General features: G+C 35.2%; 3 protein-coding genes and 1 pseudogene across 3 annotated transcripts; 2 read left to right on the top strand and 2 right to left on the bottom strand.

The window, feature by feature from the left end:
* The first annotated feature begins 2,525 nt into the window (after positions 1 to 2,525).
* LOC111018119 (transcription elongation factor B polypeptide) lies at positions 2,526 to 5,473 on the top strand. The gene is made up of 8 exons (XM_022294077.2): positions 2,526 to 2,707; positions 3,342 to 3,542; positions 3,627 to 3,764; positions 3,843 to 3,921; positions 4,151 to 4,219; positions 4,342 to 4,417; positions 4,981 to 5,037; positions 5,135 to 5,473. Exons 2-8 carry the CDS (start codon positions 3,375 to 3,377, stop codon positions 5,220 to 5,222), a joined length of 675 nt encoding a protein of 224 aa, XP_022149769.1. The 5' UTR covers positions 2,526 to 2,707; positions 3,342 to 3,374; the 3' UTR covers positions 5,223 to 5,473.
* A 174-nt stretch (positions 5,474 to 5,647) lies between these two features.
* LOC111018057 (V-type proton ATPase subunit D pseudogene) lies at positions 5,648 to 6,946 on the top strand (annotated as a pseudogene).
* LOC111018056 (citrate synthase, glyoxysomal) lies at positions 6,881 to 11,049 on the bottom strand. Its single transcript, XM_022293999.2, has 13 exons — positions 10,561 to 11,049; positions 10,212 to 10,392; positions 10,017 to 10,102; positions 9,814 to 9,918; positions 9,314 to 9,376; positions 9,018 to 9,127; positions 8,675 to 8,794; positions 8,518 to 8,593; positions 8,267 to 8,340; positions 7,997 to 8,117; positions 7,786 to 7,883; positions 7,581 to 7,704; positions 6,881 to 7,390 (listed from the first exon to the last, which is right to left on the bottom strand). Exons 1-13 carry the CDS (start codon positions 10,819 to 10,821, stop codon positions 7,259 to 7,261), a joined length of 1,551 nt encoding a protein of 516 aa, XP_022149691.1. The 5' UTR covers positions 10,822 to 11,049; the 3' UTR covers positions 6,881 to 7,258.
* Positions 11,050 to 12,291: 1,242 nt separating this feature from the next.
* Positions 12,292 to 17,162, bottom strand: COQ3 (coenzyme Q 3). The gene is made up of 9 exons (XM_022294080.2): positions 16,820 to 17,162; positions 15,884 to 15,973; positions 15,107 to 15,185; positions 13,935 to 14,012; positions 13,792 to 13,840; positions 13,291 to 13,340; positions 12,979 to 13,128; positions 12,800 to 12,880; positions 12,292 to 12,685 (listed from the first exon to the last, which is right to left on the bottom strand). Exons 1-9 carry the CDS (start codon positions 17,113 to 17,115, stop codon positions 12,569 to 12,571), a joined length of 990 nt encoding a protein of 329 aa, XP_022149772.1. The 5' UTR covers positions 17,116 to 17,162; the 3' UTR covers positions 12,292 to 12,568.
* Between the last annotated feature and the right edge of the window lie 515 nt (positions 17,163 to 17,677).

Below are 17,677 nucleotides of genomic sequence, written 5' to 3' on the forward strand. Positions count from 1 at the left end.
AAGGCTGAGCTTTTGACTTTTCTTGTTGAATAAAATTGCGGATTGTGATAGTCAGAGTTAAACAGTCTTTTCCATCGGTCGCGTAAGTTCAAACCTTTTCTTCCTTATTTATTATTTTGTGAAAATTATTTTTACTTCTCAATTTGACCACTATTATCCATTTTTACTATCAACTTTCTAATTTCAGTAAATTTAATTCTAACTTTAGATAAGTGGTGCAGTTTTTATCCTTTACTTCGTTTCCATTAATTCAACTACTAATTTGAAAAGAAAAAAAATAGAAAACTTCAATAACTTACTAATTTAATGGAAAGTAAGTTTTGCACAAAATTAAGTTGGAACGGTGCACCAAAACCATTATATAACCTTGTCAATACTTACAAATTTAAATTAAAAAAATCAATCTAATGTAATTTTTGTTTGAATTCTATCAATTTAATAGTAATTAAATGTTTTATAATTCATTTGCACGTATAAGTGCAACATTATTTAAAAGTTCAGAGTGAAGACTGTAATGTTTATTCAAGTTTAAGATACAATTTAATGAAATTGAAAGTTGTAAAAATTAATTAAGCTCTTGTCTTTTCTCCTCATTATTTTTTTCCAAACAGGAAGGTTGCATAAATTAATTTTGGTAAATAAATTTATTTAATTCAAGAATAAAAATAATAAATAAAATGACAAAATTGAGAGATAAAATTTCCTGTAACCCTTTACACACATCACACATATGCATAATTCATATGTATATATTACACATATACACATATATATAAAAGTGCAAAATCAGGATAGAGTTTTAAAAAAATAAAATGGCAAAGTCTATCACCTATTATGAACCTATTTATATATAACATAGCTAGGTAGACGGTTTTTTCCCTTTTTTTTTATGTTAAAAATATTATTTAGTTTTTCCAAATATATTATTATAAGACACCTTTTTCTTTGACTGATTCAATCCCATCCATGTGGGATTAGAAAATTTTCATGTTCAATTCAATATTTAATACAAATTTGTTTTATATATTTAGTGATTCGTAATTGACATTGCTTTTGAAATTGAGATACTAATTGGTCGAGTTCAATAAAAAAGGTATATACTACTACGAAAATTTGATGGATTGGACTTTAAAAAAAAATAAAAAATAAAAAACTGGACATTTATCCCAAAATATATATATATTATTATTATTATTATATGAAACAAAAGTATTATTATCTTAAAACCATATTACCGTAAAATCATATTATCACAAGACCTTGCACGTGACATTTTTCCGAAAACTATTCTAGAAAAAAAGTGTAAGAAATTATTTAACATGAAAACTTAACTAGTTGTTAGGGTAATAAACAGAAATTCTGAATCTAATAGACGTTGTTAATAAAATTTATGATCAATTTTGTATACAAATTTATCATCAACTTATATTGTTTATTTCTTTTATTAAAATTGACCACATGAGTACAATTCAATTGTTTATTTAGGGTTGTAGTTTGAATATTTGTTGTTGTAAAAAAATTAATAATAATAAATTTACAACTAATTAAAACATATAAACTTATTTTGACTCCATATAAATTATCAGAATTTTTTGTGTTCTTTGAATTTTTATGGCAATACCTTGGCTTATATGAAAGTTTAACTGCGCAACTAATTATAATATGTTCTTGAATTAAATTACTAATTGTTACTCACAAAAAATAATATCAAATAAAATAAACTCTAAATGTAGTACAAATTTGTTTTAAAAAAATTACTCTCTCTAATTCACTGGTTAAAATAAGGCCATATCAAAGTCAAAACTTTGAGGTATTTTTGTTTCTATGGCAATACCTTGGCGTATTTCTATTATTATTATTATTATTTTTTTGTTGACATTGGTTTCTATGTAAACTATTGATGGAATTATTTTAATTTTTGCTTAGGTGTCGTTTGATGAATATTCTGCTTTTAATTTTATGTTTTTAAAAATTATGTTTGTTTATTTTTATAATTTTATTAATAAGTTTCTAACTTATCTATAAAATATATTTGAACTTTGATTCAAATTTTAAAATCAAAAGTAAATTTTGAAAATCACTTTTTCCTTTTTAAAATTTGTCTAGATTTTAAAAAGAATAAAAATTATATAAAAAAACAGATAGGATATCTCTAAGCTTAATTTAAAAAAAAAAAAACAAAGGGATTATAAAGGAAGCTCATTTTATATTTGTTTTATGTTTTTTTTCCTTTAATTAGCATTGGCATATACTTCTATTTTCCTTAATTAGATTTTCACTGTTGAAAAATACATTTGGAAACACAGCATTAATATATTGGTTAGTTAATATGAAACGCTATAATTTAAAGTCTTATCAAAATATAATCACCTACCCAAATCCACAGCTGGAAATTTTAAAGTTGAAATAAATGAATTAAATTTAAATTAAATAAGCAGTAAAAAATGAATCTCTTCATATTTATTTATTTATTTATTTTATCTATAGGATTTTTGTAATTAACGGCGCAATATAGCCTCTTGTAGATGAACACCGCAACATAGAAGAAACAAGAAAGAGAAAAGGAAATGGAAAAGGAAAAGGAAAAGGAAAAAGAAATTAAAATAAAATAAGGTGTTCGGATGAAGATTGCAGGCCATTGCATCGGTAACTAGTTCATCGATCGCTCTGGTTCAACGATTCTCGTCTCCGTCTTCTCAGACTGTTGGTAAGCTCCTCAATCAAGATCTTAAATTTCTCGATCTATCTCAGATCGTATTGTATAGAGATGGAATCGATTTCTTCCTTTGGGTTATTATTTCTTTTTAATTTTTGTTTTCTGTATAGGACGATCGAATATGATTTCTCTAATCATGAGTTCTGTAATTTATCCGATCTGCTTCCTTATTCCGTTATAATATCTATTGAATGAATTTAGGATTGTCTGCATTGATGTCGAGCTTTTTCTGGAGTTGTTGAACTCGATGCTTATTTTTTATTGTCCTGAATTACAAAATGATTTAGCTGAGAAGAAAAGTTTGGAATTATTGTTTTTGTGAAACCCTAGGGGAATTATTTCACTCTCTTATATTTTGATTGGTAGCTCAAACCTAAGAACTACGTAAGATGCTGTAGATTCATGACTTTTTTTTTTTTTTTTTGAAGTGTCTTGAATTTAGTTACCTCTGGGTCAATTTTTGGTGAAAGAAGTGCTTGAATGTGAGACACCTGATTTTTCTTGTAGAGCAATTGGTTACCTTAAGCTATATATACCAGTTGATTTATCAAATTAGTATTTTGTCTGCTGTTCAAAGATGTCGCAGTTGTTTGAATTGAATGGTCTTTTTCTTCTTTGTTCATAGCGTGGCAACCTGAGAAAGAAGAGATCAACAAACATGTTTCGTGCAAGAAAAATTCCGTCGCTGGTTGATCTTTGTGTGAACACGGCTATAGACAATCTGAGGTTTCTTGGGGATGTTGGCGAAACTGATATACACCTTCTAGAGCGTATTTTGCCACATTGCACTCTTGACCAGTTGATGCATGTGGAGAAAAGTTCAAAAGTAAGATCAGATGGATTTGCTTCTTATTATACTATCTGGTTTCACTTTATTGTATATGCTAAATTAAATATGAACTTCTTTTAGGGAAGAGATCTGACTCCAGTAACTGATAAATTGTGGAAAAAGTTCTACGAAAGACAGTTTGGTAAAGATAGTACTAATGCTGTAATTGCGAGGATGCAGCAGAAAAAAGTGTCATTTAGATGGTTGCAATTATATGAGGTGGATTTCATTTTACTTCTTAGCATGATAATGATTTCTCTGAGAAATTACCATTAAACTGAAGCTATCTACTTTCAGGCGAAGTTGGAGGATCTAGAAAAGAATGAGAGCATAGTTGCAGATAGAATTAAACAATGCTACAAAAATGAAGATGCTCGTATGTTCTATTATACTGTTCATACTATCTATTGGATTTCGGCATAATTTTAAATTTAAACTTACAAATAGCTAGATCATATGATGTATGTTATCTGGAAATTATTTCCCATTCCCACCAATGTATTATTCTTATCCTTATGTGTAGATGGTATTGATAATATTTTTGTTAATTCAAGCAGAGATTTTTTTTAGTATATAAGATTCTGAAGATAGTCATGAATTTTCAGGAAAACAAAAGCGTCAAATACAGATCTGTAATAAGGTTCCCCCTTCGAGCAATAAGAGAAGCTTTGGAGGTAAACTTTATTGCTCCTTACAATTGTTTTGGGCAATAGATTCTAATTCTGGAAATACTGCAGCCGGCACCCTCTGCAAAGAAAAATGATTTACATGTTATTTTTCTCTTGATTTTCCCTAGGAACCGGGTTTGGCTACAATGTGTCCAACACTAAGAACAACTTGCTGAAAAAGGCAAAGATAGAAGTGCTTCAGAGGTATAACTATTAAATTGATGCCTGAGAGTGGCCAGTCTGAAAATATTGTGCATAGCTATGATTGACAAAATGGTCTCATACAATTGATGGCTTGTTGCTAACTAAGAGACATTGCCTAAAATCTAATATGCCTTAAATGAAAATTATACACGAGAGCACCTAAAGTTGGACCTTTTTCCGCTTAGAATCTGATGCATGAGCACAGATTAAATAAATTAATCACGGAATCACTTTCAAGTAAATTAATAAATGAGATGGCTTTTCCCATCTATTTTAAAGCTCTTCTTTATCAATAGAATTCTTGAGCATTTCTTTTGTGTGCTTCAGAACAGAAGCAAATAGTTGGTCCTTATAACTGGGTGATTTGTAATTTAATCATGGAAGCATGTCTATATAGACCCTTCCTCATATTCTTCAGAACCCAACCCGACAATTTCTAGTTACTCTCTTCTAATTTCTTTCATAAACTGTATCTACTACCTCTCCATGCCTGAAGCAAAGCCCTTTTTCATGTGTGTTCAATGAAATGGCTCCAGTACTGATACCTTCCTATTCTTGAACAGTCAAGAGATGAAAAATATAAAAGCCTGGCGGAGAAACGCAGTGCAAAAGGGTCCTGGGTAAGTTACATTTGTTTGCAGTGTTGTTCTCAGTGCTCTCGGAACCACCTATTCACGACCTCGACGTTGACGTTCACTTTGTCCCTTTCTTCTGCAGTGTCTCTTCCACAAAGAAGCCAATGTTTGCTGGAAGGGAATCTGCTTCAACTTCTAAACATACTACCACTCATATGGCCAGAAGATAGTAGCACTTCCACTGGCTTTGCTCTTTTACCAAAAACAAGGATCTGTTCTCCCCACTCAGCGCCAAGGCTCTGTCTTATCTTCTACTTAGTTAGTACATGGTTTGATAATTTGCTTCTTCCCCCCTCCCCCGTCCAGAGGACACTTCTGAAAAGCCAGCCCCTGTTCATAAACGCTATATGCATTATGATGCATATATGAATAATTTATAGTTGTTTTCCCTTATCATGATGAAATGTTGTTTCTTATACAAGGATCTGTTCTCCCCACTCACCTTTAATGCATACAATATTGTTTGGTAAGCTATCTAATGAACTTTGTGATGTCATAGGGCTATGTTTCAACCTGAAAAAGGGTTAGAGCTGATCTCTTTTTGGGTGTAATTGATAATACTCATTGAATTTTTAAGGTCAAGTTAAAACTAAAGTTTTATTATTTTCTTTAATAATATAACAAAATCGTGGGGTAGAAATTTAAACATTGAACTTAAAGGTGAATTATTTGATTTGGCAATAGTTAAAGATACCAAAAATGAAAATATAATTCAAATTGAAAATGGAGAAAATTTTAAGGTTAAAGATAAAGCGGGAAGATCGATTGGAGCTTTGACGACACCGCTCAACAAATTAATCATCATCGCATTCATATACCACAAATTGAATTATTGCCATTTTTTTGTGTCGTTTTCTTCTTCCTCTTTCCCTTTTTGATCTATCTCTTATCTATGAAGAATTTTTCATTTTTCTGGAAGAAATGTTCTTCCTAGGACAAAATATTTTGATTCCTTTTGGGTTATACTTCTCATTTGCATTGCGGTTTGATCAGAATTTTCCTTTCCATGCACTCTGTACTCAACCTTCTGGTCGAGTTGTGGCAACAATTGATTGCATGTTTATGATTTCCGTTGATTTTTTGGCCGGCAGAACTTTATAAGTGCTGTAACTTCTGTTCCTTACGATTTTTCATTAAGATCATACAATATAATGCCACAAACAATCCTTTTATTTTTTTATGCCTGGCCAAAGCCGGTGTTTGAATGTAGTTCTGACGGTGACAATGCTCGGAGTTATGAGAGCACGTCGTGTTGGAGCCACGAGAAGAAGGCGAGTGATGCTTTGACTGTACAGTTTAGTTAGATTCTAAAGAAGATTATTTCTACAAAGGAATCAATGGGAGAGGTCTTGAAATCCTCTTCATTTGATCCGACTGAAGCCAGGTACGTTGCAGGAGAGAATGTGAGACATATAGTTCTCGAGAACATCCAAAACACATCTCTTAAAGTTCGATAGCAGCAAGAGAATCGAGCACTTTGCCGATGGTGAAACTAAGAATGACCTTACTGGATTGGCCAGAGGTGGGTAGCAAGTTCAACTATGTCGAAGTGCTTGTGTGGGTGAAGGCGGTTGAGGTTCTTGTTGAGCTTGCTTCTCTCCAGACATCGTTTTTCGACACTTGATGAGGCAATCAAGACCAAAAAATGAAGAGTTAAGGCTCTGGAGTCTGGAGAATGTCGTGAAACCGAGGCTGGAGAACACGATTAGTTACATTAAGGGGGAATTGGAGGGAAAATTTCTTCAGTTTGAAGAAGACACAGGGCTACAAGAAGGAAATTGAGAGCAGGTTGCAGCTCTGCTGATGAAAAATTCGCAGAGAAGGTATGTTTACAAAGAGGGATATTGCCTTAAATTCAGCTCAGAATTTGTTGTTATCTGCAGCCTTAAACTGAAGTTTAGAACCATTTTTCATCTTACAACTGGAAAGAAGAATGAAAATATGATATTGGGTACAACATAAATTCATCCAGAGTACTGGAAGTTACAATATCACATCCTAATAAAACAAGAAACTTGCACACTGTATGCAAATGGCGACGAATCCTTTATTCTTTATGGAGGGTCTATCTTGTTTCTCTAACATTCTACTTTGCAACTTTGTCCATATTCTGGCAGCGACTGGACCATGCAACAAACAAGTTTCGCTTCCTTGCAAACTTGCATAATTTTATTTACCTGCATTTGATTTATGTGATCCAAATAGTCTAGATCCCGGATCCAGACAGTCGGCGCTTGGAGGCATTCGAAACGGAAACCTGACCGAGCCTGTCTGATTTAACCGGTACAAGTCGTTCTTTGGGTGGAATATAATGCCGCAGCCATTCCCCAGTGTAGACCTGAGTTCCATGAATGCACCAAGATACAGTTAACCAAACTAATTGCTAGCATTATATGAAGTTTCATGCTATCTAAAGAAGGGATGCAGACCAATCTTTCAGACTGAGAAAAGTAAGTGTACAGATAGACTTTAACCCAACTTAAAACAGAGGTCCCGGCTTCCCGGGTGGCGTGGAGAAGAGAACTAACCTGTTGCGGTCTAATTATCTTTGTGTCAGGATCATCCAGGGATTCTCGCCAATGTGCCAAGTATCCAGCCATTCGGGGGATTGCAAACAATACGGGGAAAAATTCTGTTGGAAATCCCATAGCCCTGATCAAACACATCCATCAGTTATCTCCTCGAGAGGAAAAACATGCACACCTCTTCAATAGGAAACATCCACCTTCCTACCTGTATATTAATCCGGAGTAAAAGTCAACATTAGGATATAACTTCCTCTTGACGAAGTACTCATCTGAAAGAGCAGCCTTCTCCAAAGCAACAGCCACCTATATGGCATGAGAATTATTGTTAAATAATTTTCAAACTGGAACCGTAGCAATGATCTAAGAAGGTGTGGATCAATTGCACGTTCACTTGGAAACAGTTGCAAGACAGATACCTCAATGAGAGGATCCCGACCAACAATGGAAAACACTTCCTCGGCCAGTTTTCTTATGACCTTAGCTCTAGGATCGTAATTCTTGTACACCCTATGGCCAAAACCTGACATCTTCCTTTTCCTGGAGAACAAAGTGATGTGAGCAATCTAACTAGCATTCTTAATTCAAACAAAATGTCTTGGAACGAAATTCATTCAGCTGTTCTTTCTAACTACAGTAAGAGATCAACCAAGTAAAAATTTAACATATTGGAACAAAGTTGTAATTACCTGTTTTTAACACCCTCGATGAATTCTGGAATGTTCTCAACAGTTCCAATTTCGCTCAGCATCTTAAGCACAGCCTACAATCAGGGAAAAAGCAAAGGAAGGAAGAATTTTAATCACAGCTTACAATCATCAGGAAAATAAAAGAAAGGAACCAAACAAATCCATAATGCCCATAAAAGAGCCCAGTGGTCGTGTCTCGTAATAAAGTCATTTTGGAAGCTGGCTCAAGGGAAAAATTGCTGTTTGTATACCTCATTGGCACCTCCATGAAGAGGCCCATACAGTGCTCCAACAGCTCCGGAAAGTGCAGTAAACACATCAACACCACTGAAAAGCCAAAAAGACCAGGATGAGACAGGGATAAGAGTTGCAAAAATTAAGTCAGGTCATTGGTACTATGCTGTCTACCTTGATGCTAGATGGCGACCAGCAGCTGTAGAGCAGTTCATTTCATGTTCTGCATGAAGGACGAATAGAATGTCTAGGACTCGAGCAAGCCGAGGATTGGGTTTATAAGACCTATTACCTCTGCAAATAGTATCGTTCTTTTTCAGGCCCAAAGCCTTGGTTCTCATACTTTATAAATTCAGTTTATATTTTCTCTTGAAATATGATGGTGAATACAAGGCTATCCAACTCGCACATGTATCAATTTAGCTAGGTAAAGAAGATAGCATTTCAAATAGAAACTAAAACCTGTCCTGAGTCATATCATATATTATTGAAAACAAAAGATATCTAGGCAACTTACAATGAATCAAGCATGTAGAGGAAATTCTCTGAATAAGAAAGGTTGCTGGAAGGGAGAACTGGAGGTCTTCCAGCCAATCTAAGATAAGCTGCGGCTGCAATGGTGGGAGCCTATTAATTAAGAGAAAACACCATAAAATTAGTCAGTAGTTTCATATATCTAGATGGAAGTACTGGAAGTCTCAAACTATAATGAGCATTACACAGAATTAAATTGGCAAGCAAGCAATAAAGTAACACAACATAAGAACAATAATAAAATAATCTTTACCGGCAAAATGGTCATAGAAAGCATACCTTCCCTATAATACGTACTATTTGTTTGTCTCTCACTTGCTTAGACCGGTAAAGATCTTGTCCCTACAACAAAACAATGATGCACAACTAAATAAAAAGTCCTTTCACATCAGTCACAAAGCCCAAAAAGACAGATGCATGTAGTAACAATGAAGTTGAAAAATTGAATACTGAAGCTTTCATCTAGTACTGCCACTTTTCTTGCAATGCTATACAAAGCCAAACTCAATGAATCTATAAAATTTCCTTAAATGAAGGTTTTTTTCTTCTTTGGGATAGATATCGTTTGCCATTTTTTTTAAAAAAATATGCTTTATCGAAAGATAATGAAAGTAGTATGAGGCGTACTAGTATTAGTAAGTGATATGCAGTTAAAGCAAATAGGAAATAAAATGAACACAATAAGTGTTCATTGCAACAGGAAGTAAAAACTGGAACTTTTGCCACATTCGCTGCAGTATGCCATAAAAAACAACTGAGAACCGAAAACATAAACTTACCCTAAGGGCAGGATTGGCATCAGGATGAAAGACAGATAGAGCGCTCATTGCACTAACAAGCACACCCATTGGATGTGCATCATGAGGCATTGCTTGAATGATATCCTATTGATAGAGAGAGGATCGACTCTATAAGTAAGAAGTCTGTTTCAGAATTATTGAAGTTTACACAAAAAGATAGTAATATGACAACGCAATCGCACCAAAATTCCCTGTGGTACAGCGGAATGTTGAGAAATAGCAAATTCCCAGTCTGCCAATTGACTCTGAGAAGGCAAATTCCCATACACTGGAACAAATCAGACATCATATCAATGACCAGAAGATAAATACCATACACCACCATAGTGATTCTAGACTAACAGAATTGATACAATGATTGCTCCTCGAAAACTTACTCAAGAGGTACGCAACTTCCACATAGGTACTACTCTCAGCCAATTCCTCAATCGGGTAGCCTCTATACCTGAGAATTCCCTCATCACCATCAATATAACTGATCGATGACCGAACCGGCGCCGTGTTGAGATAGCCTGGATCGTACAGCTTAAGCCCCTTGTCATTTGGTCCAGTGGTTATCTGCAAATATCACCGATCAAGTCCATCAGACTAAAATCGGTATCCACGATTAACAACAAAAGCCACATCAAGCAATCCAACGAGCCTAAGTTAAAGCAATAATGTGAAATAAACGAATAAACCGATTCAATATTGTCAAATATGTTACAGTTCCATTAATTCGTGTACCTTCTTCAAGTCAGTGGCCTTTATCGTGCCTTCTTCAGATACCTGTACCTGGTACCTCTTCCCAGTCCTCTCATCCACGACCTTCAACGAGCCCTTCAGCATTTCAGGAGGCTGAACCATGCTCCGAGACGACACGCAGTGAGGCAAGAGGGACGAAGCCATCTCCGGCGGTTCCAAGGTCGCCGCGGCCAGATGTGCTGCCAGTACGGCCAAGCGGCCACGGGCAACGATCGACGGCGACACTTCCATGTCGGTCGGCATCTACTTCCCTTTCCGATCGATGGAATTGAGATTCTAAACGATCGAGATTACAACCAAACAAGAGAAGAACAGCGAACAAATAATCTAACGAGAATTCAGAGTCGTAGCTTCCCTGAATTTTGCTAATTGCCTTGTCAAAAGAAAGGCGATACAATTTCTCTCACGGAAGATCTTCGTCTTCTTCCCCGCCCTTTCGCTGAAAATGGCTCACGTTTTAAAGAGGTAAGAAACCTCTAGCTAATTGCAACAAATTAGCAATCGGATAACTGTAAGCCCATGCCACGTGTACTTTCCTTCGGTCGCTTACAAGACAAATTTTCCTCTTTTTTAATGGTAAATCAATAATTTTCGTCCTTCATTTTCTCGGCATCCAAACACGAAATTAAGATCTTAGATCCATTATAGCGATTGATGGGATAAAATTCTCGATTTTTAATTAAACCCTAAACATTTATAAATTACCTAGCATATGAAATAATTAAACTTTACATAAAATACAATCGTTGGGAAATTGCTTTCTACAAACGGGATCCAAATAATTTCCGGCTGTGCAATTTATTAAGCAAGTCAAACACGTAACTTCTGGACAATACAAAAATATCAAAATCTCAATGTTGTAAAAATGCCCATAATAATATTAATAAACATTTGACATTGACCAATAGTTCTAAAAGTATTGTTAAAAAACCAAGAAACTTAATAAAAAGAATTGAATTAATCAACAAATATTTTACACACCTCAACTTATTATTATTGATAATTATGTTAATTTAGTATTAATTATATATTTGGCTAAGAAAAGATATGAGCAAGCCGCAAGAGGAACCTGTTGCCATAAGAAAGACGCGGCAAGTGGTAACCGAATAACGAGGTCATTTTCTTACTACCTATGAACGGTTGTGATTGGCCGATCTTTCGGATGGAAACATGATCAACTAGCTAACCAACGGTCCTGATGTTGTCCGAAGCCCGAGGAGCTATCTCTTGAAAGAAGTGGGGTCCGCTGATAATAATCTTGGGAAACTCAACAAGATGATAACGTAATATAATTCCATGGGTTAAATACAATTATTTTAATCCTTACCAAAATGTTTACCGTCTCCTTATTTTCAACTTTTAATCATATTGAACTCTTTATTTATTTTAATGCATATATTTTCAAAATATATGTTTTAATTCCTATACTTTTGAAATTAACCATTTTAATTCTTACTTACAAAATTTTAATCCAGATTTTATACCCATGAAAACTATTTAATTCAAATTTATAACTCAATTTCAAGAAATTTAATAAATGTCATGTTAAACTTTTTTATTGAAATAAATAAGGTAAGAAAAAATGAATCGATCAAAATTGTCACTATATTAAAGTACTTGGACCAAAATGAACCTTCCGAAAATTCAAGACTAAAATAAACAAAACTTAAAAAGTATAGAAACCAGATTCCAACTCCCATCCAGTACTCAATATCCATGCCAAACCAAATAATTCATGGTAATAATTAAGAGTGATATGAAATTCAGAACCATGTTTTCTTACCTTTCGAGGGCAAAATAAAGAATTATTGAAGAAAGTAAGATGAAAGTGGAGTCGGCCAAGATCATAAAGCTCAAAGCAAATTTGCTCCAAGTATATGAGATTGGAAAGCCTTATATCCCACAAAGAAAAACAAGTTTTAGGGGGTGTTGAGAGTGTAACTATTCAGTTTTCGGGGCAAAATTAGTGAGAATTAAGATTACACCTCTGTTACTCTGTTTGCTGGCTACTCTTGGTACCGAAGGCGATGTAATTTACACTGGTGTCATCTGAAACGGACCATTGGCCGGTTAAGGGATTGTACACAAATCCCGCCATCTCTTCCACCTGAAACAGAGAAGAAAAGAGCGGCCATTACATTACAACAAGAGAAGACAGTGCCCATTGGAAAAAGGGATTAGAAAAAACATAAGAACATGGATATTTATGCATTGGTCTTACTGAAATAGAGGAGCGTTGTAGAATCAGAACCAATTCTTCAGGGGTAAGGAAGCTTGACCACTGATGCGTACCTTTAGGGAGCTGTAAGAATTGAGAAAATAGTAAAGACTCAACTGAATCACTGACTTCTCTATTTGAAGTATCCAGTCAAATAAGAGCAGTTGTATGATCTGGCATACCCAATGGAGAATGTATTCTGCTGCAACAATGGCAGTTGCAAATGCCCTCATAGAACGGTTGATCGTAGAAATAATTGTAGCTCCATTTGGCACCGTCAATGCTGCTAAGGACTGGCAAAATCCAGCAGGATCCGCCACATGCTCAATTACCTAGTGAAATGTTTTGCTTATAAGAGCTTGGACAAAAATCTAACAGTTCGGTTTCAGTCGATTGGTATGATCAGGCTAACAAATAGAAGTTACCTCCAAAGTGAAATGACTCGCATTATAATTTCATTTTGAAACCAGACATCGGTGAGAGTGAGAACAAACCTCTAAAGCTATGACAGCATCGAACTTCTTTTCCTGCTCCACCAGCTTTTCTGTGACAAAGTAGTATCGTATGAATATTCAATATTTAAGAATAAATAAGCATTGAATTTTTCATGGCAAAAATAAAGTATTTCCGACGGAAAAAATATTTTTGAGCATACAGCAAACAAGGTGGGAAAAAAAGTGTATCTCGAAAAAGAGCATAGGCACCTTTTTTCCCCTTATAAGAAGAATGTAATGCACTTCTTTTGCCCCCTTTTATTTTTTCTTTTTAAGAAAGTGTAATGCAAATTTGAAATGCGCAGAACAAGTAGATTGGAGGTAGTCAACCAAAATATAGGCAGCTGGAATACTTTATAGCACTCTCCAAGGGAGTAGAATAGATTTTTGTTGAATTTTTCAAATGTAAAACCACACGTAAAGCACATTTGAAGTTGGACATAATAGGTGCAAAATAACAGAGGTTTGATGGTGCAGGAAAAATCAAGTTTTTGCATGTACCAGCTGTGGTACAACAATATTCAATTGTTGATGTCACAGGGTCCAGGTCCTGCATATACAAGCATGTCCAGACCACCAAGTTAAATTCTGCATAGATCTTTCCAAATAAACGATTTGTTTGACTTCAAGAATAATAACCATACAGCATGCAGACGTGCAATCTTGATATTTTTCTCCACGGCATCAATTCCCGTCACATTCGCACCCATTCTAGCTAAAGGCTACAAGAACAGAGAGAAAGCTAGTGAACATTAGATTAAGAACATCTTCCAAAAGTTTACATGAACTAAGAAAAATAATTTAATCAAAGAGAGCAGAATGGCCTTATAAAGTATGGTTTCAAGCCTACAAATTAATGCACAGGTCAGTGATTGAACTGCACCAAATTAGTGCACAGGTTAATGATTGAACTGCACTCTTGACTGCATTTCTTTCTCTTAAATATATGGGACGACTTGGCTATCTTCTTTCTACATGACTGGAGCTTCTTAGAAGTTAGTATAGAGGGCGAATATCATTTTATGGCTCACACATTGTATTGCTCGCTCTCCTGTAACCTCAATTGAATGTGGGGGACATCAATTGTGTCCCTATAATTGACAAAAAAGGGAAAAGGGGGAAGGACGTCGTAGATGATCTATGTTGACAGAAATGACATATAAGGTTCTTTACCACCGAACTCTGCTGTATATCAATAAATTATTAAATTAGAAAGCTTTTGTGCTCTACTTATTTGACTGCTTGCAACTCTATAAGACAAGAGGGCTTATTCAGGATGGCGTCATTCTCTCCCGTGCTACATTACTGGACTTTATAATCATCTAATTCCTTGACCAAAAAGGAGAAATAAGGAATGGAATGGCTTTAAAAATTACGCTTCTTTGCCCCAACGGTCAGCCTAGTTGACAAAGGCTTGGAGTCTCTTGATCATATTGGCTTAAAGGTCTCAAGTCCGAACCTTCCGATGAGCTTAATACCAAAAACCCTTGATGTCTTCGGGGTCTGGGCTTAGGCCAGCGCAGGTGCCCCTAGGTATAGAGGAGAAAAAAAAATTGCGCTTCTTCGGTAGATATGATGTGCAAGTTCTATACTACCTGTTTGATCCTATGATTTTAGAACACTAAGAAATTGTGTGCCTTTTGAGCTAATAAGTTGAAAAAAGATTTAAGGTAGAAATCATTTTGGAAAATTTCAGACTCAGCGAACATGACAAATGGTATTTATGAAGAAAAGAAAGCATGCAAGTTGCACCTGGCAGTAAACATTTCACTTCCTAATAAGAGTGCAACAAGACCCAAAAAGGAAAACTACATACCTCAGAGAGAATTCCACCGCCACAACCAACGTCAGCAATATTCAGTCCTTCAAAAGGTCTAACTGAATAAGGGTCTCTCCTGTAGATATTTAATCAAACAAAGATTTCAAAATTCCTAGAACATATCAAGTGAAAAAAATTCATCTCGCTAGTATTGCACTGAATTGTAAACTTTACATTCCAGGAACCAACAACATGCTAAATGTTATACCAGAATGAATATCATATCACGTCTCAACTGCAGCTCGATACTTTTTTTTTTTCTTTTTTTTTTGTTGTCACCAACTGCAGCTCAATACTACTTAAACATATAATTTCACTATAAGAATTCTAGGAGGATCTCTGGTTCATAATTTCTACATAACTCTAAAAGAACCAGAACCATCAACACGCAATCAGATTTTGAATACTACTAACATGTTTAAAATGGATAGTCTTATAATCTTGAGGAAAATCTTTCATTTTAGAAATAACTAATGCATTTAATAACAAGTACATTCCTACAAATAATGTATCCAATTAAAATAATGTAATCAGCCTCGGAGTATAGGAATTTGCATTGCTATCCATACAATTGCCTTATTATTAATTAAAATTACTGACTATCCAGCAATATAGAATGGTAGTTAGTTCGTCCAAAAAGGGTTGCATATCTAGATAGCTGGGGTAAAACGAAAAGAGTTCAATGTAGAATCAGGAGTCAGCCAGTATGATAGTTACTGGAACCAACATTTATACGTGCCTGAAAGACCCAACATAAAATTTGGTGGGGGGTACCTAAAATGCCGGCAAAGAGTGGATCTGATGAAGGAGAGTCTTGTAGGATTCATCACATGTAATGGCTTAAATGGCCCTTCTGAGTCCCACCTGAAAACCACAGCTTCAGTCTTTATAAATTTACCGAGTGCTGTAATCCTTACTATGGCATGAACTACACTCTAGAATGAGTACTCAAAGGGCACTGACCATGAACAAAAATGATAGCAAGACATAGATGATACTAGACACAATTCACAAAAATCCATATGCTGCACACCATGAAAATTCACATATTATTTCGGCAGGTGAGATATTTCACATATATGACGCCTAATACAAATAAAATAACTGAAAACCATCGTATACTTTTTCCTACTTCTCCAGGCTAGAGACTGAGACACACTGAATATCAAAGGAATGCACGACCAAGATACACTCCAAAAAAAAGCACACGCGACCATACCAATGTATACCAATTCAAACGGTGTATCTATTGGATAGCCACCAAAATTTCATTCTTAGGCACTTGCATGAAAACATTTGCAGAACAAAGGGCTCTATGTGAATTGGTTTCTTTTTCCTTTTTATTAGAAGTCTCGACTTGAATTATATATATGAGAGTAAGCCTTGATAAAAGTTATATACGTCATCTACATAGAACCTTCGAGCATGTCGATTCGACAGTTAGTGATAAAAGGTGTGGAAGTTTCGTTGCACAGAGATATACAAAGTAAGGAAGGATTAATTTCCAGGAAAATGAAGGAGAGGAACCTCAAAACATCTCCAACTATCTAAACATCATGCTCCATAAATTTGCTAAAAAAATCGAGCCCTACCCCAACCCTAATTTCCTCAGAAACCATCCCGACTGAAAACTGAAAAGAATTCAATCAACAGAAATCATCTAACCAATGCGTTTTTTTTTTCTATTTTCTCAAAGAATTCGAAGATGACCAGGTGTCGGCAATGGCGGAGAATTTAGCAAGCTCGAGCTGATTCACAGACGAGGCAGCAGAAGCGTTTCTGACTATTTCCTTAGGTCGAGCCGTACTTTGCACCGCTGCATTCTGAGGCGGTGCAGAAGAAGAGCCGGCGGTAGCGATCGTCGGAGACGGTGCATCAGAGAAGTGCCTGAAATGGTACAGAGCTTGCGGAGCTCGATTTGCATTTAGGTAATGAGAATTACCGATGCCATGGTAGACGGTGGAGCACAGAGCTCGGAGCAGGTTGATGCGGAAATTGGAAGCCATGAGAGAAACCGGAAGGGGATGTTTTTGGGGGGAAATAACCTTATTCATTAAAGATTAAGGCATTTTGTCATTTGTTGATAATAATTAATATGGTAACAGTACCCTCTACATTTACTAAAATACCCCTCATACCATCTTGAAATAACAAATTTACTTCACTTTTCTCCTCGCCTCCCGCCACGACCACAGGGGTGTAATCGGCTCGATTTTAGAATCGAACCGAAGCTAAACCGACAATTAAAACTGTTTTCCGAAATGGATTTCCCTAAAATTAGAACTGTATTTATTAACTATATTGTAATTAGATGACAGGTAAAAATTAGTGTTGCGGTGTATATTGAACATCTCTGAAGCTTAATCTTTTTATTTTTTATTTTTTATATCTTTTGTATTTAGAGATTTGTCAATATTTCTCATTGAAATGCCTCATGTAATCAAAGTCCTAAATGGTTCATCTATCATCAATCCTAGCATAATTAAGTGGACAAATTGAATCGATCTTTTTTTTTGTCAAAACGAGTCAGTTCAACGGTAATTGACATATATCTCAAACCAAGAGGTT

This window comes from Momordica charantia, assembly GCF_013281855.1.
Source record: "Momordica charantia cultivar OHB3-1 chromosome 2 unlocalized genomic scaffold, Mcharantia_2.0 BLBB01000002.1, whole genome shotgun sequence".
NCBI classification, from domain to species: Eukaryota; Viridiplantae; Streptophyta; class Magnoliopsida; order Cucurbitales; family Cucurbitaceae; genus Momordica; species Momordica charantia.

Excerpts from the sequence above, each read along its gene's own strand:
- LOC111018119 (XM_022294077.2), top strand. The coding sequence starts at position 3,375 with ATGTTTCGTGCAAGAAAAATTCCGTCGCTGGTTGATCTTTGTGTGAAC. Across the intron at positions 3,922-4,150 it reads CTACAAAAATGAAGATGCTC|GAAAACAAAAGCGTCAAATA; the intron begins GTATGTTCTATT and ends ATGAATTTTCAG. Across the intron at positions 4,220-4,341 it reads CAATAAGAGAAGCTTTGGAG|GAACCGGGTTTGGCTACAAT; the intron begins GTAAACTTTATT and ends GATTTTCCCTAG.
- LOC111018056 (XM_022293999.2), bottom strand. The coding sequence starts at position 10,821 with ATGCCGACCGACATGGAAGTGTCGCCGTCGATCGTTGCCCGTGGCCGC. Across the intron at positions 9,919-10,016 it reads CTGTACCACAGGGAATTTTG|GATATCATTCAAGCAATGCC; the intron begins GTGCGATTGCGT and ends CTCTATCAATAG. Across the intron at positions 9,377-9,813 it reads ATGCCAATCCTGCCCTTAGG|GGACAAGATCTTTACCGGTC; the intron begins GTAAGTTTATGT and ends GTTTTGTTGTAG.
- COQ3 (XM_022294080.2), bottom strand. The coding sequence starts at position 17,115 with ATGGCTTCCAATTTCCGCATCAACCTGCTCCGAGCTCTGTGCTCCACC. Across the intron at positions 15,186-15,883 it reads ACTCTTTGCCGGCATTTTAG|GAGAGACCCTTATTCAGTTA; the intron begins GTACCCCCCACC and ends AAATATCTACAG. Across the intron at positions 13,341-13,791 it reads ATATTGTTGTACCACAGCTG|AAAAGCTGGTGGAGCAGGAA; the intron begins GTACATGCAAAA and ends ACTTTGTCACAG.